The sequence below is a fragment of the Tripterygium wilfordii genome, chromosome 14 (assembly GCF_013401445.1).
Source record: "Tripterygium wilfordii isolate XIE 37 chromosome 14, ASM1340144v1, whole genome shotgun sequence".
Classification (NCBI taxonomy): Eukaryota; Viridiplantae; Streptophyta; class Magnoliopsida; order Celastrales; family Celastraceae; genus Tripterygium; species Tripterygium wilfordii.
Window position 1 is genome coordinate 2,728,081 of NC_052245.1, and position 22,508 is coordinate 2,750,588.

Consider the following 22,508-nt stretch of genomic DNA (forward strand, 5'->3'; position numbering starts at 1 on the left):
CCTAATGCCATATGTGAAATTAATGGGGTAAATAGATGAGATTTTAGGTAAAAATTTTGTACATAAATAATTCTTTTTCTTTGATCTAATTAAGAAGAAAAGGAGATTAGTGCCACTTATTACAAAAAAAAATAAATGTAGAGAAAATTATGATGTTATTATGATTGGGGCGCAATTGTTAACGGTAACTAGAGTTTAAGGTTTAGGGTAACGAGAACTTAAGTTGATAACTATCGATTTCGCGTGGAATTTTGAAAGGAACACAAATATAGAAAATTATACATAATTTCTTTGTGTTTATCTACCTAATCATGCATTCTTCTAGTATTTATACAACCATTGAATCAAACAAAAAGAACCATTGATCCAACTCTTCTTGCCAATCATGGAGGTGATCAAACCAAAGAGACGTCGTCGAAAGATTCAAATCAAGAAGATTAAAAATGAGGAGGATCGCAACGTTATCTTCTCAAAACGAAAATCTAGCATCTATAAGAAGGCTAGCGAGTTGGTCACTTCAAGTGGAGCAGAAATAGGTATAGTAATGTTTTCACCATCGGGGACGCCTTTCTCTTTTGGCTATCCCTCCATCAAAACAGTTGCCAACCAATTTTTGGGGCGAAACCCTCCGACGGATGATAACCCTGATCCTCTCATGGATGCTAGGATTGAAGAGCTTATCAAGAAAATGGACGAGCTACAAGGCCGAATGAAGGAAGCAAAGGAGAAAGAGAAGAAGTTACTGAAGAAGTTGACAGAGGGAAACAAAGGCAGAAGTTTGGTTGATGCAAATATTGATGAACTTAGCCTTGAAGAGCTTCACAAACTGAGTGGTTCTTTGGAGGAACTCTATGACAAGTTGTGCACTCAAATTCAAGCATCCTCAATCTCTACCAACAACCCAGAATATGATCATACTGATCCTTCAGCTCATATCAACAATCCAGATATCAATCAAACTGGTGGAGTTTTCAAATGATGATGAAGGGTATTATGCTTAGGTTTTAGCAATGAATGTGGACATATGTACCAGGCAAAACATATATTGATCAACTGAAAAAGTTATATTTGCCACATCTATCTATTCCAGTTAAATCTATCTAAATCTTGATGATTTTACCGAGTTATAATTACTTCTCTTTTTAAAGTTCTTAAAAAAATTTAGCAAACGAGGAATTCGTTGAACCACAATGACTTTGCATGTACGGACACACCCACCCATTTAAACGTGGGTTGAGTATATCCCGCCCCAAACCCCATCCCTTGTATCAAAAAAAAAAGTTCTTAAAACATTTAAGAGCTTTGTCTTGGATTGCGGTTTGAACTATACTGATTAACGTAATTAGGAGTGATCAGTTAGGTTTACCTAAAAATTTGAAATGACACGTGCACTAAGTTTGATTTGCGAGATGGGTATTAATTATTTGGCCTTAAAAAAGTAATCTTTCTCTATGAAGGTGGTTGATTAGGATAAAATTCGATCCTTTAGGAACCGTACATGCATCCTTTGATGCATACGGTTCAACAAAAATCGCGAAAACAAAGAAGAATCAATGTATAGATCCTAGCTTTCCTTCTTTTTTCCTAAGAGGCTCTTTCTAATTTTCTATTCTAACGAAGAAATTTTTCTTCCATTTTTCAATAAAAATGAGTTTTGGCCTGTTTACCTAAAAAAAGGGCATTAATTTACTAACACGCAAAATATACTACGTTGAAAAAAAAGAATTAATGAAAGAATTTATTTATTTTTTTGATTACTGGGGAAGGGGATAGGGATGCTCGAACTCGAAATTTCTATGATATACCACACACATGAGTGACATCTGAGCTACTCATGGTTTTCAATGAAAAAAAAATTTATTTGAAGCATAGAAAATTAATTTTCTTACCTAGCTAGAAAAGGCAATGTGACCAAAATTAGCCTAATATTAGTTACTTAGTTTTCAGGATATGCTCTAGAAAGAAATTGATATTCCAACCAAAAGTGTTAATATATCGTTGTGGTAACCCACGCCCTAAAAGAAGTAAGATTCAATATTTTTGTTTTTCCATTTTTTAAATTTATCTGATTTTTGTCCACCATTATATGTGAATTATAAACTCTAGAGGATTGTCGAGACCCCAAATTTTTTCATGTTAGTATAAATTCAAAAAATTAAGCATATAAAGAAGTTATGTATGAAAAGTCATGATCCAATATTAGAAACAATTTTGGATCCTTCTATTAGATAAGTTCAAAACCATTTTCTCATTATATATATAGGAGTATATATATATATATATATTTAGTCTATTGAAATGTCGAGTAAAATTATAATCTTAATCTTTGTTCTATTGTTTTCTTTAATTCAATTATTATTTTTATATTAACTAAATTCAATCCATCGTATTTGCACATGTAAAATTATCAATAGTAGCAAAAAATAACCTATATATTATAGCTACACATTATTGTTTATAGAACTCGCTTACGCAAGGGATGATGAAATTGTTATCTTTGTAAAACGGCCATAATTAGCAATATATAAATATAGGCATATGTGCTAATCTCTTATATATATATATATATATATATATATATATATATATATATATATATATATACACACACACAATACTCATAATTTTTTTTATAGAAAGTGATTATATAATAGTTGGCAAGAACACGTTTATAGTGCATGTAAAAAATAAATGGTCATATATTATTTGCTTATGTTATGGCAATGATGATATGAGCTTGTACCCATACATAAATGAATTGAAAAGATTATTAACTACATGAATTTATTCATATTAAATGGATACAAATTTTGAGTGTAATTTGAACTATTGATTTACGCAATCGGAAGTTGTCAATTAGGTTTACCTAACAATTTTGAATTAAGGATAGGCGGGGAGTATATATATCGCATAAATAGAAGTTATGTTCCGTTTGTTTCAAGAAAAATAGTTAGTTTTTCAACGTATGTTCTACACAAATATGTAAAGGGAAAATTCTTTAAAACAAACACGAAAAAATTATGAGTTTTCCTAGAGTTTGATTTTCTTTGAAACAAAAAGCATTGGTGTACAAATTATTTCGAAGCACATCAAAATTGAAAATTATGGACTGCAGAATATTCAATAACACATTGGAATTAGCTAAATATTAATTAATTATTTTCAAAATAATCCTCTAAAAAGAAGTTAATATGCCAGTCAAGAGTGTTAATGTATTTTTGTGGTAGTTGAGACCCAAAAGAAGTAAGATATTTAAATACATTCCATACTTGCTCATATTTAAAAAAGTGAGCAAATAAAGAAACTATAGATAAAAATTCATAATCCATTATTAGAAACAATATTGGATCCCTTTGAGAGATAAGTCCAAAACCATTTTCTCATCCCCTATATAAAATTGGCAATATTGATGAGAAAAATTCATCTCTCAATTTTCCATCATTTCTTGCAAAAATAGCCTCTCTGTTTTTTTTTCAATCATGGGTCGAAGAAAAATTGAGATTAAGATGGTGAAGGATAGCAACACAAGGCAAGTGACCTTCTCAAAGCGGCGAACCGGACTCTTCAAGAAGGCTAATGAACTGGCTACACTATGCGGTGCAGAAATTGCTATAATTGTTTTCTCTCCAGGAGGAAAACCCTTCTCATTTGGGCAACCAAATGTTGAGGTGGTAACAGATCGGTTTCTAAATCAAGAAGATCAACCAAAAGATGAAGAAGATGGTTTTGATGGTCTTGTTGAGTCGCCCGGGGCGCGATCTAGGGTTGAAAAACTCAATCAGAAACTCAATAATGTTATGAAGAAACTTGACAAGGAGAAGAAGCGCGGAGAGATGCTTGACAAGGCCATGAAGAAAGATTGGAAATCCATGCTTGGCCGGGATGAGCTAATGAAGATGAAGGCAGATTTGGAGAAACTTCAAGAGAATGTGAAAGAACATGTTGGTGAACTTGAAGTATCATCTTCCTTGCTTATGCTAGCAAATCAATCGACTGATTGATTAATTAAGAATTAGTAGTTTTAGTTTCTATAATGAAAAGAAAAATCAAAACTTGAGGAAGATTGATGTATGGATTCAATTATAAAAGAAGGTGGTCTAGATATATTGAATCTTGAGTTAAATCATAACCTAATCTATATGTTATTGGGTTTTCTTAATTTCTCGTTTTATTGAATTTTTGTTTAGTAATTAATTTGATTAATTCTTTATTAATTCGCTACTGAAATTAATTCAATTAATTGTAATTCGGAAGATAGCTGAGTGGACTAAAGCGTCGGATTGATAATTCATTGTACGAGTTCTTCGTACCAAGGATTTGAATCTCTGTCTTTCCGTTTTTGTTACGTTGATAGTTTGGTCTTGATATTTTAATTTCCTTTAGAATTTGTCAAACCCTAGAGGTGAAAGTGAGAAAAAATCATCAACTATAACCCTAAAAGAATCAGATTCCGTAAACAACATAGATGAAGAATGAAAGAAAAATCCCATCAAGGTAATCATATTTCTTTCGATAAATATGCTTTTCAGTCACTTGAACACGCGTGGATTACATCTCATTGCAAAATCTCATAGTGTTTGCAGTGGGATTTAATTAATAATGGCTTTTATATTGTTTCAGATATTAAAAGAAACTCTATCTTATAATTGTAAAATTATTAATAAAAAAATTATCAAAGACATATTCTCGGCATTATTTTTGTATTTATGTTATAGAAGAGGACAAATTCAAATTTCTCTAAAAATATGGCCTTAATTAGCAATGTTGGTAGGTGAGGCCCATCCGCGGCTTCAAGAAGGATTCCGAAGTGAATTCGGCTGTTGTTCTTAGTGATGGATGGTCGGGATGAGCTACTACTAGTCTGGAAAATAATTTTGGTTCGAGGTCTCAAACGGTGGCCGGACAATATACTTCCATGGTTGAGCGACAGTGGTTCGCTAAAGAGTATCGCGTGAGGAAGATGAAAGCGTTTGAAATTGTTTTGCAATTTCTCATAATTAACTTAAATCTCAGTCCTTGATTAGATCTAACGGCTTAAATTATACGTTTTAAAAAGGAGGTTCTTACTAGAGAATTTCTCTCTCCCCATAGATTGTGGAAGCCGGAATTGGTAGATATTGTCTTGTAGGCAATGGCTGGCAAATGCATCTTCAAGCTGTTGGCCAGCAAAGCAACCAACTCATCATATACAGCCTATTTGGATGCCCTGCGCAAGTTACTTTGCGTGGGTATATGTATATTGTACCTGTCACTTGACAAATATTTATTATTTTGTATATAAATATTATTTCAGTATCTTTTAAGCACAATTACTATAACATATATATATATATAAAATAAATGGGGATACATTTTTTTCATAATTAATTTAAAGTTGGACTTGTCATATTCACCCTTGTACATATACTTAGAAAGAGTAGAACAACACTCAAGCCACTAGTTAGGAGTAATAAGATTGGTGTTTGTCATCCTGATGATCAAGGTTCGAATACCCTCTCCCCGTTTCAAAAAAAAAGAAAAGAAAAGAAAAAGATATTGTAGAACAAATATTTATTGATTTATATGCGATATCAGTTACCATAAAAATGGAAAAAGAAAGGGAGAAATAAATAATTTCCCCTCTTCACCTTATGGTTTTTTTCAAACAATGTAATCTATGATGCCCTCCTTTACACCCGTAGATACAGTTATACACAAAGACGTAGCATTTGAGAAAGATGAAAAGTCATGAAGATCATGAAAGAGAGTTATTATTATTCTCATATCTTGTAAAATGAATCTTTGAAAAAGAAAAAAAAAATTTCTAAAAAGTTTTATTCTAGCTTACTAGCATTTCGTCTTTAAGCTTTGAAGTACCATCACTTGTTTACGCGCACTTCTTTTGACACACGACCGAGTGAATATATATATATATATATATATATATATATATATATATGGTATATATGTTCTCATAAATAAATAAATAAGTAAATATATATATATATATATATATTTACTTATTTATTTATTTATGAGAACATATATACCATAATCGCGAGCGTACACATATATATAGAATAATTCTCAGATGTGGATCAATTATGTGCATCAACTCTTTATATATATAGAATATTTTTTCTCACATGTGCACCAATTTTACGTACTTGAAATTTAATGGTTGTAAATTTGTAATAAAATATAACAAAAGTGAGAACCACACATTTATTGTGAGATCTGCTGCATCTATGATTAAAAAACAAATGCTTAAAATTAGTACGCATGTGAGAAATCATTTTATATATATATGTTGAAATTCCCAGTCTGAGACTCTGAATACGTTATATATATTGTCTGTTTTGGATCACGGGCCTATACGGATTTGTTCTCATAGACCCTTGTCATTGGTTCTTAACCATAGAAAACGCGACTTTAATGAGAGAGGAGCCTCGCGAAACGTTTGACTTAAAGTGGATAATATTGATTTGTGGTTTTTTGACTGGTTTTTCTAACAAAATATATATATATATATACACACACATACGTATATATATATATGGTCTGACTCGAATAATATTGTTTCTCACTAGATGTTTTTACTTTTCTTAAAGATATTGAAATTCCATGCTTTCCACTTTCGGTTGGATATGTCGAACAATAGAATTAGACAATTAGTGCACAACCAAGCTATCTCTCATATTCCTCACACACACAAGAAAATAAAATAAAAAAGCAGCTCTCTATCTCTGTCTCATATTCTTTCCTTTTGGTCTTTCCAATACGTGTCTTCAACTTGCCGATGCAAAATACGATTCTTTAGTTTTTTTTTTTTTTTTTTTTCAATGTGTCCCCATTATTTGATTTTGATGTGTTAATCGAGGGACAAGACCATTTGAATGACACACAAAAACTTCTACATATAATGGTCTGACGACGGTCGTGGTTTAAGTTTATATTGAATATTCAAAAACAAATTTATAAAGTATCGTTCTGAATATAAAAAAAGATAGGACGACTAAAGTGATGCAACTTGCTAAGTAGATTCTCTAACAAGAATATTTTCATTATCACAAGAATAGTTAAAATTCTTGCCAAGATTAATTACTGTATCTTGAAACTCAACAAACAGGCCATTTTGTTGCATATACATACATAGAGGACAGATCTTCAAAATCTCATGTCACAGCTGTTTTTTTAGACATTACTGGAGCAAGAAGACTAAGGCAGTTTGGGGCTTTACATGGATCTTAACGTTTGACCTTTTCTAGGGGCCGGCCTCAATGTATGGAATTATGGATATGGAATGTTCCACCATTAAATTTGGTTCTTAGAGTCTAGAGGTACATACCTAATAAGTTCTTTTTTTTTTTAAACAGGGGTTTGAGGGATGCATGAGGCTTTTTTTTTTTTTTTTGTGGGTAGAAACTTGATGCCTAATAATCACTTTATTAACATTCCATCTAATCAAACTAAAAATTAGTTTTGGTTCCGTGGTTAAAAGAAGATTCATTCTCAACCAACTCAGTTACTTTTTTTAATAATCAAGAATGATATTGTACAAATTTATCCGTTGAATATTTGATATGAATCTAAATTCGAACTGTCAAGTTTGCACGTAAGAAAATGTCCGATTTAACGATAGGATAAATTGGGTCAAAGTCCAACGCATAACCACATAGATATGACTCCTAATGATAATCGAACTCAAGATTTTCAAAATCCACAAAGATATGACTCATAATGGGAATCGAGCTCAAGACTTTCAAAATCTATATGGTTTGGCTTCAGAGAGATTTAACAGTGATGAACGAACTCGTCAATGGGCACCCTAAATTGGCTCAAACATGCGGGAATAGTTGTCCACCCAACTTCTTCTACTTGGTCCACACCATCCCTTTTGGGCCCAAGATTGTTTTAAATGAATGGAGGCAGAGTGGAAGGAAGGAAAACATGATTCCTGGAACAGTCAACGGTGGGGAACGTGTTGCTCTAGATATACACCCACGAACACCCAACCCAAACACATACAGCCAACCCACGTTAGAGACCCATTTTGACAATTGACCCACCAAAACGCGGAGCAGTTATTCCTTACTTTACTCAAACTGAAAATACATAAATACCCCCACTGATTTCTCTTAATAACAGATCTCACCCCTCTCCGTGGGCGTTAAGAAACTGAACCAGAGAAATCTTCCCTTCCCCATATATAATCTCCACCAAAAACCCATTCTCTTGTCTATCAAAATCATTTGTGTTTGAAATGGGAGAGCAGAAGAACCAGAAGAAGATGTCTTTCTTGAAGAGAATAAGGAAGGAGTCATGGAGGTGGAAGTTCTTGGGGCCTGCCTTCAAGTGGAAGAGGCTCAATAATATCAGAGTTTCCTTCTTTGATGATGTTTTGTTCAAGATAATCTCTGTTCTTGAGGCTGTTGTTTTGGTGGCCACTGTTTCTTTCTTCTTTCTTTGTTGTGGCTGTCACTTTTGAGATTTCTCTCTAATTAGTGCATAGACTTTGTATTAGATCTTCTCAGTTGAGGATTAATTTCTGATTCCGGGGTTTCTGGCTTCATTGTTTGAGCTCTGTTTCTGTTGAAGAAGATTGTGGAACAGCGTATAAGTTCCTGGGTGGGGAGACGGGGGATCAGCTGTTCAGGCCTGTGTTTTCTTGCTGTATAAAAGCTAATGCTTGCTTAACTTTATTTTTGCTTTTTCCTATGATTATTATGAAATATTAACAACTTTCTCCTTCATTGTGATTCCTTGTTCTCTCTCTGTTTTCTTCTTTATTGCCATTGATTTCTGGGTTTGTTTGTTTGTTTGAAAATTTTTCATTTTCTTTGGTTAGTTCAGCTTCATAGTCCCTTGATTCTTTAACCCAATTGCAATTCACCCATGGTTAGATTGCAAACCATCAAAAGTAGATGTCTTTTGGATTCTCATGTAAGTAGATGTCTTTTGGATTCTCAGGAAATGTACTCCCACACAAACAATTACAACCATAGAATCTTAAGCCTATAGATACAGCTTTCATATAACAAAAACAGAGAGAGAAGGCTTTTTCATTTATTTTTTGAATAGCAATGACAGCGATAACATGGTGGGTTGCAATCTTTATCAATATCATCATCATTGTCAACAGCTAAACACCATTGTTACTCTCAATTTCCTTCTTAAACACATTCAAGAATAAAAGGAATGAACTGTATGATTACAAAGTTTGTTGCCTCCAGGAAACCTGGCAAGTGGTCCATCAGTTAGGCATCAAAAGTATCATTACGTGACATCAGCACCAACTAAATTATGCTTTGCCAAAACTGAATGCACTTTCTTTTAGGGCTGTTACTGGTATGGTAAATTATCCATTGGTATACCATTACCGACGAATTGGTTACCGAAAATAGCAGAAGATTGGTATACCGTTACCAATTGTTCGGTACGGTAAATTTACCGATGATTTCGGTAACGGTAACGGTAAACAAAGTTCAAAACCGGTAAATTTCCCGATTACCGACATATATATTAAATATATATTAATATTATTTTTAGTTTTAGTTTTAGTTTTATTTAATTATGACCATTAGATTGATCTAATTTAATCTAGACCATTGATTATTTTTAGGGTTATCATTTATATATCACTTGTAGCAATTTCATTAACTTTAAAGCAGTGTTTGTTACATAACAAAATGCTTTGTTGGTATTGATTACATGTTTTTCTCCCTTTCCATTATGGTCTTTTATCTTTATTTATCTTGTTTCTTCTAGCTTTCCTGCCATGGAGTTTAAAACACTTCTGATACTAAAAATAGATTTTCTGTTATAGATTGTTGGAATAATGTTATGTGAATTATCCTTTCTTTTTTTCACTGATTGATAGGTATTTTCTCTTATTCACATATGGCACAATGATCCTTCTCATTAATCTATCATTTTTATTTCATACAATGACTATTAAGCACAATGCTACTTGATGCATTTTTTTTCTTTTCTTTTTTAAATAGGTTTTAAGAATTGGTAAATTTACCAATTACCGACTTACCATTACCGATCGATCGGTATACCGACCATCGGTATACCGACTCTTCCGGTAACGGTAACGGTAACATTTTTTGAATTACCGAAAGAATTGGTATGGTAACGGTATTCCGTGATTGGTAACGGTAACCGTACCAATAACAGCCCTGCTTTCTTTAGTGGGCTCCTGTAAAGTTATAGACCCATGCGTTTGGGGTTTGGGCATAGGTCCCTGATCAGGGTCAAGAGAAACCATCTGTGGCTGGACCTGTTCAGTAAGGTTAGCCCAAGTGAAGCAGTCTCAGTAGTTCTTCAGAATTACAAATCATGCGTTCATGCGAACATAATCAGCCTTAGAACTAGCTTCTTGTTGTCAATGATCTGTGTATGTTGTAGCAAGTAAGAACATAGTCCAACACTTAAACTGTGTATATAATATATGTGAAGTACCCTCAAAAACATTGCTTCTATGATTACTTGCTTGCAAGTAAACTGTAAACTACTTAATACACAGTATCATCACCCCTCTTGTGCGGCTCAAACCCATCAGAGTCCACGACACAGTGGTCGTGGTCACGGGTGACTACAATGTTCTAAAATGTCTGCTGCCATGGGTTGACCCCTACGGTGATGATGCCAGTGTGCCACCCACGTCTCCAGAACCTGCATATCGTTGAACCACAATAACTGAACTACGACAAAAAGCTGAAGAAACCAATACGTCCCCTACAGCCCCAAGCTCTGGCAGCTCACACCAAACCAGCAATGCTGCTGTAAGCGGTGACACCACCCCTTCTCCTTTCCCAACAACATAAAGATCATATTCATCACCCAGGGCTTTTAGTTCTGCAATGACACCTTCTGCATCATCCACCCTCTTTTCTACATAATTCAAGTGTTGGTTATCTGCAGACTTGACCCTGAACTCAGTGATATATTCGTCATCCAAGGTCTTCTGCCTCTCAACGAATGAGGATGCCGTTAACAACCTGGAGGTACTACCATCAGGGAGCTCTACGGGCACCTCAAATTTGTCTAAATTATCATTGGGCAGAAACCTCACTACTGTTAGATTGCTTCTGTGGTACCCACCAATTAGCCCTGCATACGACAACGCTTCACGGTCATCAGGGCCGCCAATGAATATCATACAAACATTGTGTGGATCTAGATTGGACACCATTCCCGTGCCTGGAATACCTTTGAATCCACGGTCCACGAACATTCCGACTGAGCAAGGGGTGTTGGCCAGCACGTTCAGGACTACACCTCTGAAGGAAGGGTTTGTCTCCTCGAAGTTGCCATCGGCTGTGACTTGCTTGTGGAAAGGGAGGATCATGAAAGCAATGTTCTTGTTCTCTGCTACACCGCAGACATCCTCGTGCATTGTTGAGAATGGGGACATTGCAGTGAAGGGCTGCACAGAGACATTGCCATTTTTCAACTCAAAGGATTCAAAGGCACTGACGATCTGGTCTGTATCTGAGTTCACGTGCCTGTGCACGCTACCACCCGACTTGCGAGTATTATGGACAATAAGCATGGCAGAGGCACGCCCCTTAAACTCAACAAGCTGGAGCACGAAGATGTGGAGTGAGGATTGATTGGAGGCCCTAGAGGCGTCAAGGAGGCTGAGCAATCCTGGCAACTGCTGTGAGTCATATACACAAGTAAGAATTCGGAGATCAGCCTCTGATTTAGCCTCTATTACGCTTCTGCGTTGGTAGTCCATTAGACGTTTGGCCGGCTTATACATGTGGCTCATGATGGGTGGGACCATTGCCGTCATTACGAAAACAGCAACCGCCATAATCGCATAGTCTTGGTCCTTCAAAATCTGCAATAAGTGGATCCTCAAGGATGTTAAATTACTGAGTTAAATGCCGAATTCCCCATCTAATGCCACAAAACATTAAGAATTATATGTACATTGACAATCCTTCCAAATAGAGTTTTCAGAATGCACACCTTGTAGTACAAGTTCTCCTATGTTTGAATATAACTGAATCACCTTTCTTGATTAGATTAAGTCTTTGGGACAATTAACCATTTAAAACATTATTGGAGCCGACTTAGGATGATCAAATGATGTTAATGCTTTAATATTTAGGTACAAGAGTTATGTCATCAAGTCAAAACCCGGCTTCTTGTATCAAATTTCTACATTGCTGTTATCCGTGAAGATATCATAAACAAATGACTGAGGGAGAGAAGAGGTACCTCATTGTCCCACCCCATATTAAGGACCACTATGGCCAAGACGCCTTTAGTATTCATTATGACTCCAAGAGCAAAACCTTCTCTGGGAGCCATATTGTGGAAGAAAAAAATGGCCATAGTGCTAAGAATCTTCACAGCACAAGATATGACTATGACCGCAGCAGCAATACCCCAATTTTCAATGCTATTAATGTTGATCCTTATACCGCAAATTGCAAAGAACAACGGCAGCATAGTCCCTGATGCAAAATCCTCAAATTTATTCGTAAGCTCAGCCGCGAGCGTCCCATTTGGTATAATCAGCCCAAAAATGAAAGCACCGACAATTGAGGTAACGCCACAAGCTTCACTACACAAGGCACATAATGCCAGTGCAATGAGAAATGAACACATATAGGGCTTACTGTACTTGTCTCCTTTAAAAGTTCTGCGAATTATGGTTGACAACAATGGTCGAACACCATACATGCATCCTAATAACAATGCCGTGGTCGAGACAATGACCTGTTTTAAGTCTTGATGCCGTACACGAACTGGTACTAAAATAATAAGAAGAACCCAACAGCATAAATCATTCACAATAGAAGTTGACAAGGCCATTCTTCCTATGTCCGTATGAAGGAGCTTGAGATCGCTTAGAATTTCAGTAACAACAGGGAAGCCTGTAACAGAGAGTGCGAGAGCCCAAAATAGGCCACCATGAGAATGTCGATCATCAAGATGGTGATTATTCAACATGAAGAACAAGCCAATCCCGACAGAAATGGGAAAGATAACTCCGCCGGCGACAACCAACAACGACTTTTTCCCGGTGCGTAACGCTGCGCTTAAGTCCGTTCTCAATCCAACCACAAATGAGTAGTAAACCAGAGACAGGTACGCCATCGTTTCAATCGTTGTAATAGTCTTCACCGGAAATATTTGGGGAAGGAAGTACTTGGTCTTCCCCAATGCACTAGGTCCGATCAACAAACCACCCTAGAAACCAAAAATTGGGGAAAATTAAATTAGATTTAAAAAAAAAAAAAACTAATGTAATTTCAAAAATGCGTGATGTTAATGTTGAATTGGACTTACAAGAAGGTCGGCAATGAAACGTGGTTGATGTAAGGGTATAAGGAGAAGATTGATAGTACGAGTAATGACGATGATGACAGCGAGCTGCAGAATGAATCGAGGCATGGATTCTCCGAGAGGGTTTTCGCTAACCCAGATACCATTGGTGGCGGTTACATTGTTCAAAAAGCACGCACTCCCATCAGGAATCAATGGGATGTCCATGGCGGGCCGTCGTCCTCCTTTGGTCGTCTGCCCACGGCCGCGGAGGAGGTGACGGCAGCCCCTGCTTGATGGGGCTGGAGGGACAAGGTAATGGATAAAATGAACATAGAGAAAATCATTATAGGCAGCTATATTTGGGATGGCAAGTCTCTCTAATGGCATATCTATGAATAAGGGAGGACGTGGTAAAATTAAACAATGAACAGTTGGCTGACATGCATCCCCTCGAGACTCTTAGTTTTGTCTTGATAAGGAAATATCTATATTTTAAATGCATTGTATATCCTGAGATAGTGAGATAGGAAGGTAAATATCTCTTATCCCTTCCCTCCAACAGAAAGGCTTTGCCAGGATACGAGAGAGAGAGAGAGATGCAGTCCTCAATTTGCTTGCCAAGTTCAGCAGCTACTCTGAAGCCCTTTCACAATCCTTTTGGGGGAGATTCTCTTTGTTCAAAACCATGTTTGTTTATCAGGAAAAGAGCTTCTTTTACTACCAAGGCACTTCTGTCAAGCACCAGAGAATCAGTCCTGAAGGATTTCCATGAGAAAAAGGCTCTCAAGGTGTTATCTTCAACATCACATCTTGTTTTGTTCATTTATTCTCTGTCTCTCTGTTTCCGTCTCTCTTTTGTTCTGTAGCCAAGACAAGATACCTTCTAGAAATTGATGGGTTGAGTTTAAAGCAAATTGATTGTTTCAGTTTGCTGAGAGTTTATGTGGATCTTTAAATTCAACATGAGAACCTAAATACCTAAATTCTGGGAATTTGTAGGTCATATGCAAGTCCATGATTATAAATTTATATAATTGAAAAACAATGATATTTCTTTCAAGAACCATCTGGATGGATTTCAACTGTATTCAAGTGGTTTTATTAAGATTTATTGCGATATTCATCTGGTTTTCCTAAATTCCTCTTATCAAAAAATCGTTAATCTGTCCTCTGCAGATTATATCAGGTTTGAAGAATTTTGACAGAGACAATATTGCTTCAGTTGTTACTGCTGCAGACAAGGTTTTCTTCATTTCCCTTAACATAAAGTTAACGTTTTTGGTCCGATTCATGGAACTATCTGAATGTAGTTTCACAGTGCATTGGTTTAAGCTTTTGTCTGCATATCAATGAGCGTAAATTTCTTCCATGGAAAGTCCTGTAAACAAAAAAAAAAATTGCACCAACTTGCATTGACTTGAACTGTTTCATTGTGAGTTAAATACTTTAATTCTATGTTTGCTTATTGCCCCCTTTTTAAACCAACAGAAAGTACTATCTCTAATCCTTTGATGTTTAATCACATGTACAGGGCGGGGCAACTCATGTGGACATTGCTTGTGACCCAGAATTGGTTAAGCTGGCCGTTAGCTTAACTTCTCTTCCAGTATGCCTCAACTATTTTAAGGACACCCTTTTGTTTCTTTCCAATCATTTGGTCAAAGGAAAATTTCAATGATCCTCATACTGTCCATTATGTTTACGGGCGTTTTACTTGCTCATATGTGAAGTTTTTGTAATTTGAATTATCAGAGTGCTATGACACTGTTAGGTCCTATACAACAGTTATTAGCATTCTTCTAAAATGTGTGAACAGTGAACTTTGTAACCGGGGGCTGCTTACTGCTAGTTTAAAGAGTTGGCCTCAGGTTGGGTTTTCTGATATGGGAACCACTGGAAGTGATCTATTTTTACTTGATATACTCTCTCTTTTTGGGACAGTACTCGATATATAAACATAAAGTCTACGTTACAACTTCTGAGTGACTACCTGTCAAGAATTTCGTTATTCATAGCAACAATCACTGATTCAGTAGAACATAGGAGAAGTTTTTTTTCTAACACTGTGACGTTACCTCTCAACTTGCAGATATGTGTTTCTTCTGTGGATCCATTGGCATTTCCTGCTGCTATTGATGCAGGAGCATTAATGGTAAAGCCAGATATTCATTTCCAATCACTTTTGTTCTTACTTTTGTTAGCTTTGACATTGCTATCCAAAGAGATACCCCCATGAATTTAGAAGCAAATTAGAATTAATTTACTCTACTGCGATAACAATTAATGAATCTAATGGACTTGCAGGTTGAAATAGGAAATTATGATTCATTTTATGATGAGGGCATGGTGTTCTCTCCAGAACAGGTAACGTTCATAACATTATTTGAAAAATAATCTTACTTGTAAAGCTACCTCAAATATCTCTTTTTTGGGTACAAAGCCGTACTCCCGCTAGCTCCGGTCAGATTCATCAATTCAACTTTATGAAAAGCTACACGTGAACACGTATTTTAAGGATCATGTCTAGATTATTACACCACTGTGGGGGAACAGCTTAATGAAACAAATAAATCCACATGCAAAGAAGCAAATACATATTATTTCTCCCACAGCTTATCTGTGTAAAAGATGAGACTTGACAGTTTACTAAGTTCCAGATGGTGTATAATCTCGACTCTGTCATGGAAAGACTCTTGTGGGGGCTTTATACTATTCAGTCATCATTCTTCCCTTGTCATGAACGGTTTTTTTTTTCCCTTTTATCTTTGCAGATTTTAAACCTGACAAAGAAAACGAAGAAGATGATTCCATCGGTGACCCTGTCCGTCACAGTTCCTCACACCCTAAGCCTCCCTGATCAGGTTACAAGCTGCATATTTGTATCGTCTAGATGCACATTAGCATCACTAACCCGATTGAACTTAAGCATTTGAATGCCCAACAGGTCAAGCTGGCAGAGATATTGGAACAGGAAGGTGTTGACATCATACAAACTGAAGGAGGAAAATGTTCAAAACCTTCAAAATCTGGCATCCTTGGTTTGATTGAGAAGGTAACGATAAAACAAAAGAAACTATATTTTTTTTGGGTACCCATTACACGTAGCCATCTCTTAGAGCTCTGAATCACTGGAACAAAGGATTCATACAAAAAAACATATGCATAAACACGTTCAAAGTGTGTATGTTTTGTTGATTGCGTATATAAAACTGGAGAGTCGAAATCTGGTTTCCCAGCTATCTGACAAATGCATTGGCAACTTTTAACACAATTGAAGAGATGACGAAGAAAAGTACTGTTGAACTCAATTATAGTCAAGAACCGTCTTCCAGAGCATTATGGGACTGCATGTCATAGCCTTTATGTATGCATAATTTAGATTTGGTCACAAATGAGCTTTCTAATGAAAATTTCCATATTATTTTGTTTCCATGCATGCATAGGTCTAATTATGCATTTGTATTCTTCTGTGTGAATGACGAATCTGCCTTTGACATTGTGCTAATGATAGGCAACACCAACATTGGCAGCAGCATATTCTATTTCGAGGGCTGTCAAGATTCCAGTTCTTTGTTCATCCGGACTAAGTTCAGTGACAGCACCGATGGCCATAACTGCCGGGGCAGCGGGTGTGGTATGTAAATGAGGCCCCTCTTATTTAGCTCTGAAGAATCTGTTCATGTCCCTACCATATCTGTATATTAGGGGAACTACTCGCATGTCATTCCAGAAATAAGTTGCTAATACAAGCTTCATTTTTGCAACACAGGGTGTTGGCTCGGCTGTAAACAAGCTCAATGACGTGGTTGCTATGATCGCAGAGGTCAGAAGTATAGCTGATTCACTAGCTTTGTTGGCTGATAGGCGTAATTCTTCTGAAGAGAGAACTTTGAAACACTATAGTTCATACTGAAGACCCAAATGACAACAAACTGATATTGACTAGTAACTTGTACTGGTTTCCTTGGCAAGTGATGTTAGGGTGTAGTTTGGTTCGCGGAGTTTTTCAAGAATAAGAGTTTTTCTTTGGTCAATTGCCATTGATTCTTATGTGTTGGTTGTAGTTTGGTTCGCTTGTCAATGGCCATTGATTCTCATGTTTGATTGTAGTTTGGTTCGCGGAGCTTTTCAAGAATAAGAGTTTTTTGTTGTTGTTAATTGCGAATTGATTCTTATGTTTGGTTGGTCTAATTCTTGCAATCTAGAATTTCAAGGAATCCTCCAGAAATGTTTTTTTAATTTAAATATGTCATACAATGTGAAATAATTGTAGTTTTTTCTCTAGTCAAACATGACCAATATGAAAGCAAATCTCCCAATAGTGGAATTTTATCCTGAATGTCACAGCAACTGTTGTAGTACTAGCCTTGAGTGAGCATTTCCTACGTAGACAAAAGGTTTCTATATTGATCTGGCTGTGTTATCCTCGAATGATATATGTCAAGTGGAATCTGTGAAGATGTTCAACGATCATCCAAAAATCTACCAAGCAGCGGTAGACAACAGTTCTGACAATAGTTCCAAGTAGAGACAGTACCTTTCCACTCGTTTAAGGCTCCGTTTGGTAAAACGGAAAGTTTGATTTTCAATGTTAGAGAAAATACCGTAAGAAAAAAGCTGAGCTTAAAGTTATGAAATATACTGTGAGGTATTTGGTGAATTAAAAATTGACGCTAGCGGAAAAACTGTTGATTAAAGTATTATCTTGGATTTAATAATCAATTTTTTCATTTTGTTATTAAAGTTAATTTAATAAATATAATTTATTATTAAAATTAATTTAAATATATTAGAATTTTTTTTTGGGACTTTTGGAGGCCGGTACACCAGATTATACTTAATTGTAAAAAAGTGCAGTCACTAAAACATCCTTTTAAAAAAGTACACTGGGATCATCTTTTACCAAAATAACCTCAAATTTGATTTTCTCTCTCCACGAATTGTGATACAATAGTGATACTTTTAAATAGAAGATCCAATTTAGTGTTCAATTTATATCTTTTGCTCATAAAATGATGATATAAATGTTAGAATGTAAATTTGATTGCATTACATGTCTTTCTAGTTCAATTATGTCATTTTAGTGGATTTTTGGTGTTGGTGATACTATAGTGATACATCTCTGCACTTGTAAATGTATTTCCAAAACGAATAAGAGAGGTAACCAAGAAAAGAAAATCAAGAAAGGAAAAGTAATTAGGAAGATGAAGTATGCATACTAGTTTCATTGTATCATTTTAGTGATTTTTTGGTGTTGGTGATACTATGGTGATACTATAGTGATACATCTCTGCAAAAAACGAACCAGAGTTCAGATCTGCAAAAAAACAAAGCACAGCCCAGATTGAACAACGAAGCATCGTCCAGATCTGTCAAAAACAAGGCAGAGCAACTCGACGCAGTCCAGATTGAGCAACGACGAAGAAGGCGATGAAGAGAGGAGAAACTCGACCAAAAACGGAGAAGAAGGCAACGAAGAACAAATTCAGATCGAGAACAAGAAGAAGAAGAAGAAGAAGAGAAAGAAGGAGATAACTTTTAGTAGAGAAGAAGGAGAGAAAGAGAGGAAGTTGGATAGTTGGAGGGAGAAGAAGAAGAAGAAGGAGGGTATTGTAGGTATAAACTAAGAAATATCTTAAGTCAGATGACCAAATTACCCTTAAATTGTACTTTTTTACAATTTTAAAAATGTCCATGACCTTTTTACAATTAAGTTGTCTAAAGTGCTCTTATTGTCAATTGTCCTTTTTTTATATCAAAACTGAAAATGTTAATTAGTCAAATAAATAAAATAATAAATTAATTGTAAATATTAATAAATATAATTTATTATTAGATTAATTTTAAGCATAAATAAATATCAAAATTTAAAATTAAATTAAAATTTTAATCATTTAATTTTATTAAACTTATAAACAGTAACAACTCTATTAAATATATATCATTAAACTTTTGGGGCCCACATTAGTTGTAAAAAGTCAAAAAAGTATTGATAGGAGCTTCTCAATATGCGTGCAGCGGAAATGGAGAGGCTGGTGCAGCGGATCCAAACGGATCCACTGCACCAAACGGGCAGTAAGACTACCACAGCTTCATAGCCAAAATGTACCAAAGCAGATTTGTCAAGATCATAACAGAAACAAGAACATTAATGCGCAAAGATGATTATATCACATCAAAATCCAATTCAATATATCTGATACCAAAAGACCCATCCTAACAACATTTTCCTTGTAAAAACACCAAATCAGTTCCCTATGTTAATATACAATTTCCTACACATTGAACTCCCAAGAATTTGAGAGCTTTACTCATCCCACTCTGAGTCCGAGTCACCCTCTTCTTCGTAGTCCCCAATTTCCTGCAATAAAATATTTGTTTAAGATAAACTTCACTTAATATAACATCATGGCCCAGGCCACAAATAGCATCATACAAATATTTTTTTTGGATTTGTATTCAACAAAATACAAAAATAAAAAATGTACCTGTCTTTTGACATAATCTGCCATGGCTCTATCGAACTCTGCTCGCTTCACTGTGGCTATATCGTAATATTGAACCTTTTCCTGTTACAGGCATAAAAGGATTGATAGTTAGACTATATGCTCTAATGCATTTCAAAGCTTATTTTCCCTTCCATGTAGTTCATTTGTAAGAAAACTTTTATAGACATCTAAGAAGGCTGAAAACAGTGGACATCTACCAAGGCAGACTGAACTGAAATCACATCAGATTCCAGATTATCAATTTCAAAAGACCAGATGTCTGTGTGCTCTTTTATCCTCTTTTTTGGCAAGAGCAGAATCAAGCAAGATTACTAGTAACCCAAGGAAACCATTTGCACTAAAAAATATTTGAAATGTCTAGTATATGGCACTCTTATATGTCGTGGACAAACCTCATATGTCATTATTTTCCACTTCTCTCCACATGCCTTGCCAATCTGGTTCAGAAAAGCACAACATAAACCATCTAACTGAGAAAGTGATAGCAGAAAACAGGATAAGAGTTCTGAATTATATTTTAAGCACATACATCACGCATAGACTTTACACCTGGATTTTGCTCTTGAAATTCCTTGCGAAAATCTTCCCTACAGTTTCAAAGTATAATTCAGTTTAAAACCAAAGCAAAATATAATGATAACAGAGAGCCAAATGGCTTATTAAAAATATCGGCGAACTTGTGATTAAAGATCCAAGGCTTCATGCTTCAGTTCAGGCAACAGAAAATTTCCACCATTAAAACTTATAGAAAGAGAGTAATTTCAAAGTGAAATGATCCAATGAAAAGCCAAGCAAATTAACACTACATCATGACAAAAAGTCATAAGTGAGAAGAATTTGGGGAAGGATGTTCCTGAGGCATCATTAATTTGGTAGTGTCTTGCACATAATAGATACACTTGATAGCACAGTAAAATTGCAAAGCTCAGCAAAGACTGACAATAGCCAAATATAGTGGAGTCACAATGAGCTTAAAATTCCACAATCATGTGAATCTAATTGGGTATTAAACATGTAAATGAAATCATCACAACTGGTTCTGACAAAAATCTAATAATGCATATCTACATTGCATAGTGAAACAGTTAAGCAGGAACTAGTGGATTCATCTTAAGAAGCGTTTGTTAAGTTGTTCCGCTAGCACTGTCAGCTCCAGAACAACTGAAATCCCTAAGTGGGACAATAGGAAAGGACAAGCACAAGTCGTATAATCTAGAAAAAATTGACAATATCAACTCCATTATAATGTTATATGACATAACACAACACATTTTTCTTAACGCATCAAGCATAAGGTCGAAACAGGCTTTCCTTCTTCTTTCACTCATAGTATGTCATATAAATTTCCTGTATCCCAACCACCTTTGCTAGGCACCAACTTATACACACAAGAAACAGAAAAGCTTGAAAACATTCTGTTGAGAAGTAACAAATGATTGGAGTCCCAAATTGGATAATATTAGAGAGTTAAGTGGTTAATATATTTGGATGGCCCATAACATAATGGTCTAAGTTTTGGTTTCATATGGGTTCCAAACATGTATGTTAGCCACCTACACTCACGGGTGTGTGTGTGTGAGTATGCACACAGACAATTCCCGTTTATTTCTCCCCAACACATTCATAAGTCATAGCCATAATGACCAACCTCATATAACCATTAAAAGCATTTGTACAACACAAATAAGCAAACGAAGTCTAATCCATACGACATTTATTGAGTAAGCGAGAATCACAGGAAGGATCCATGGCATGCTACAGTACAGATATTCAAAATAGCCAAAAAGATCACATATTTATGCTCAGTTATGCATTGCGCTCCAATATCCAAAATTAAAGCTCCAAGGATGAAGATGAAAAACTATTGTCATGGAAAACATCATGATATGTAAAATTTATAATTCAACTCCTGGAAACCTAAAAATAGAAATTAAATAAATGAAAAGAGGAAGCTTACAAGAAATAGAAGAAAGCAGTAGGAGGTTTCTTGGGCTTTTTGGCATCAAACTTGTCAATTTTCTTCTTCTGCGTGGTTTTGCGTTTCTTAGTGGTTTTGTGTTCCTCTTCTTTCTCACTCAGGCTTACCGACCACTTTCTCGCATTTGACCTAACCCTCAACACCATTTTCCTTTTAACCAAAAACAAAAATCGAAACGAACATCAAGCACAAATTGAATATCAAACAAGAATGTACAAAAAAACCCAATTCATGAACCTCCATAATTACCCTAACATCTAACAATAAAATAATATGGTATTCCACCAAACCGTGCCTACAGCCACACTTCGCCACAGCAGAGGTGGCTTCCCTTCCCTTACTTCGTCCAATAGATATAACTTCCTCTTCATGGGTTCTCAATCCAGGGCAGGGAAATTAATGCAGAACCAACAAATAAAAAAGGAACAAAACAAAGTAAAGATGATATGCGTGTGTGCCCATAGATGTCTATGGTTATAAACGAGAAAAGAAGAAGTGATTACTGATTGGAGGGCTCGTCGGTGGCCGTAGTGGTGGTCCCGGCGGAGACAGAGGCGAAGGAGGCTGAAGAGGAGGGAAATTTATTAGCTTTTGGAGCTGCTTCCTTCGCCATGAGGAGGTATTCTCTGGGGGAGCTCAGACTGACAGTATCGCTCCAGCAGTCGCGCTTCGTGTGTTTTCGCCCTGGACTGTGGCCGGTCCTGACAGAGAGTCAGAGACCATGAGTAACTTGGGCTTGGGCTTGACAG

At 35.8% G+C, this 22,508-nt stretch overlaps 6 protein-coding genes across 7 annotated transcripts; 4 read left to right on the forward strand and 2 right to left on the reverse strand.

Annotated features, from left to right (window-relative positions):
- The first annotated feature begins 385 nt into the window (after positions 1-385).
- LOC120014087 (agamous-like MADS-box protein AGL29) lies at positions 386-979 on the forward strand. The gene has a single exon (XM_038866014.1). It carries the CDS (start codon positions 386-388, stop codon positions 977-979), a length of 594 nt encoding a protein of 197 aa, XP_038721942.1.
- A 2,464-nt stretch (positions 980-3,443) lies between these two features.
- On the forward strand, positions 3,444-4,151 carry LOC120015723 (agamous-like MADS-box protein AGL29). The gene has a single exon (XM_038868262.1). The coding sequence runs from the start codon at positions 3,480-3,482 to the stop codon at positions 3,999-4,001; it is 522 nt and encodes a 173-aa protein (XP_038724190.1). The 5' UTR covers positions 3,444-3,479; the 3' UTR covers positions 4,002-4,151.
- A 3,994-nt stretch (positions 4,152-8,145) lies between these two features.
- Positions 8,146-8,738, forward strand: LOC120015427. Its single transcript, XM_038867856.1, has one exon. The coding sequence runs from the start codon at positions 8,243-8,245 to the stop codon at positions 8,465-8,467; it is 225 nt and encodes a 74-aa protein (XP_038723784.1). The 5' UTR covers positions 8,146-8,242; the 3' UTR covers positions 8,468-8,738.
- Positions 8,739-10,172: 1,434 nt separating this feature from the next.
- Positions 10,173-13,673, reverse strand: LOC120014457 (cation/H(+) antiporter 15-like). 2 transcript variants are annotated; one of them, XM_038866418.1, is made up of 4 exons: positions 13,294-13,673; positions 12,217-13,194; positions 11,197-11,833; positions 10,173-11,097 (listed from the first exon to the last, which is right to left on the reverse strand). In XM_038866418.1, the coding sequence occupies exons 1-4, from the start codon at positions 13,657-13,659 to the stop codon at positions 10,619-10,621; spliced, it is 2,460 nt and encodes an 819-aa protein (XP_038722346.1). In that variant the 5' UTR covers positions 13,660-13,673; the 3' UTR covers positions 10,173-10,618. The 2 variants fall into 2 exon arrangements, with proteins under 2 accessions (XP_038722346.1, XP_038722345.1); XM_038866417.1 differs by having other exon boundaries at positions 10,173-11,833.
- Positions 13,674-13,803: 130 nt separating this feature from the next.
- Positions 13,804-17,451, forward strand: LOC120014458 (uncharacterized protein ycf23-like). The gene is made up of 9 exons (XM_038866419.1): positions 13,804-14,060; positions 14,449-14,514; positions 14,804-14,878; positions 15,362-15,424; positions 15,577-15,636; positions 16,044-16,133; positions 16,217-16,324; positions 16,784-16,906; positions 17,042-17,451. Exons 1-9 carry the CDS (start codon positions 13,869-13,871, stop codon positions 17,183-17,185), a joined length of 921 nt encoding a protein of 306 aa, XP_038722347.1. The 5' UTR covers positions 13,804-13,868; the 3' UTR covers positions 17,186-17,451.
- A 1,946-nt stretch (positions 17,452-19,397) lies between these two features.
- Positions 19,398-22,464, reverse strand: LOC120015275 (high mobility group B protein 14-like). The gene is made up of 6 exons (XM_038867622.1): positions 22,263-22,464; positions 21,739-21,909; positions 20,311-20,368; positions 20,174-20,218; positions 19,761-19,841; positions 19,398-19,633 (listed from the first exon to the last, which is right to left on the reverse strand). The coding sequence occupies exons 1-6, from the start codon at positions 22,370-22,372 to the stop codon at positions 19,580-19,582; spliced, it is 519 nt and encodes a 172-aa protein (XP_038723550.1). The 5' UTR covers positions 22,373-22,464; the 3' UTR covers positions 19,398-19,579.
- Positions 22,465-22,508: the final 44 nt, after the last annotated feature.

Bases quoted from the DNA above. Each gene is read 5' to 3' on its own strand.
- LOC120014458 (XM_038866419.1), top strand. From the start codon at position 13,869: ATGCAGTCCTCAATTTGCTTGCCAAGTTCAGCAGCTACTCTGAAGCCC. The intron at 14,879-15,361 runs GTATGCCTCAAC...CTCAACTTGCAG, and splicing joins TTAGCTTAACTTCTCTTCCA to ATATGTGTTTCTTCTGTGGA. The intron at 15,425-15,576 runs GTAAAGCCAGAT...ATGGACTTGCAG, and splicing joins TTGATGCAGGAGCATTAATG to GTTGAAATAGGAAATTATGA.
- LOC120015275 (XM_038867622.1), bottom strand. From the start codon at position 22,372: ATGGCGAAGGAAGCAGCTCCAAAAGCTAATAAATTTCCCTCCTCTTCA. The intron at 20,369-21,738 runs GTAAGCTTCCTC...TTGAAACTGTAG, and splicing joins ACTGCTTTCTTCTATTTCTT to GGAAGATTTTCGCAAGGAAT. The intron at 19,842-20,173 runs GTTTGTCCACGA...TGCCTGTAACAG, and splicing joins GGAAAATAATGACATATGAG to GAAAAGGTTCAATATTACGA.
- LOC120015723 (XM_038868262.1), top strand. From the start codon at position 3,480: ATGGGTCGAAGAAAAATTGAGATTAAGATGGTGAAGGATAGCAACACA.
- LOC120014457 (XM_038866417.1), bottom strand. From the start codon at position 13,659: ATGCCATTAGAGAGACTTGCCATCCCAAATATAGCTGCCTATAATGAT. The intron at 13,195-13,293 runs GTAAGTCCAATT...TTTGGTTTCTAG, and splicing joins GTTTCATTGCCGACCTTCTT to GGTGGTTTGTTGATCGGACC. The intron at 11,834-12,216 runs GTACCTCTTCTC...CACTTATTGCAG, and splicing joins ATATGGGGTGGGACAATGAG to ATTTTGAAGGACCAAGACTA.
- LOC120015427 (XM_038867856.1), top strand. From the start codon at position 8,243: ATGGGAGAGCAGAAGAACCAGAAGAAGATGTCTTTCTTGAAGAGAATA.
- LOC120014087 (XM_038866014.1), top strand. From the start codon at position 386: ATGGAGGTGATCAAACCAAAGAGACGTCGTCGAAAGATTCAAATCAAG.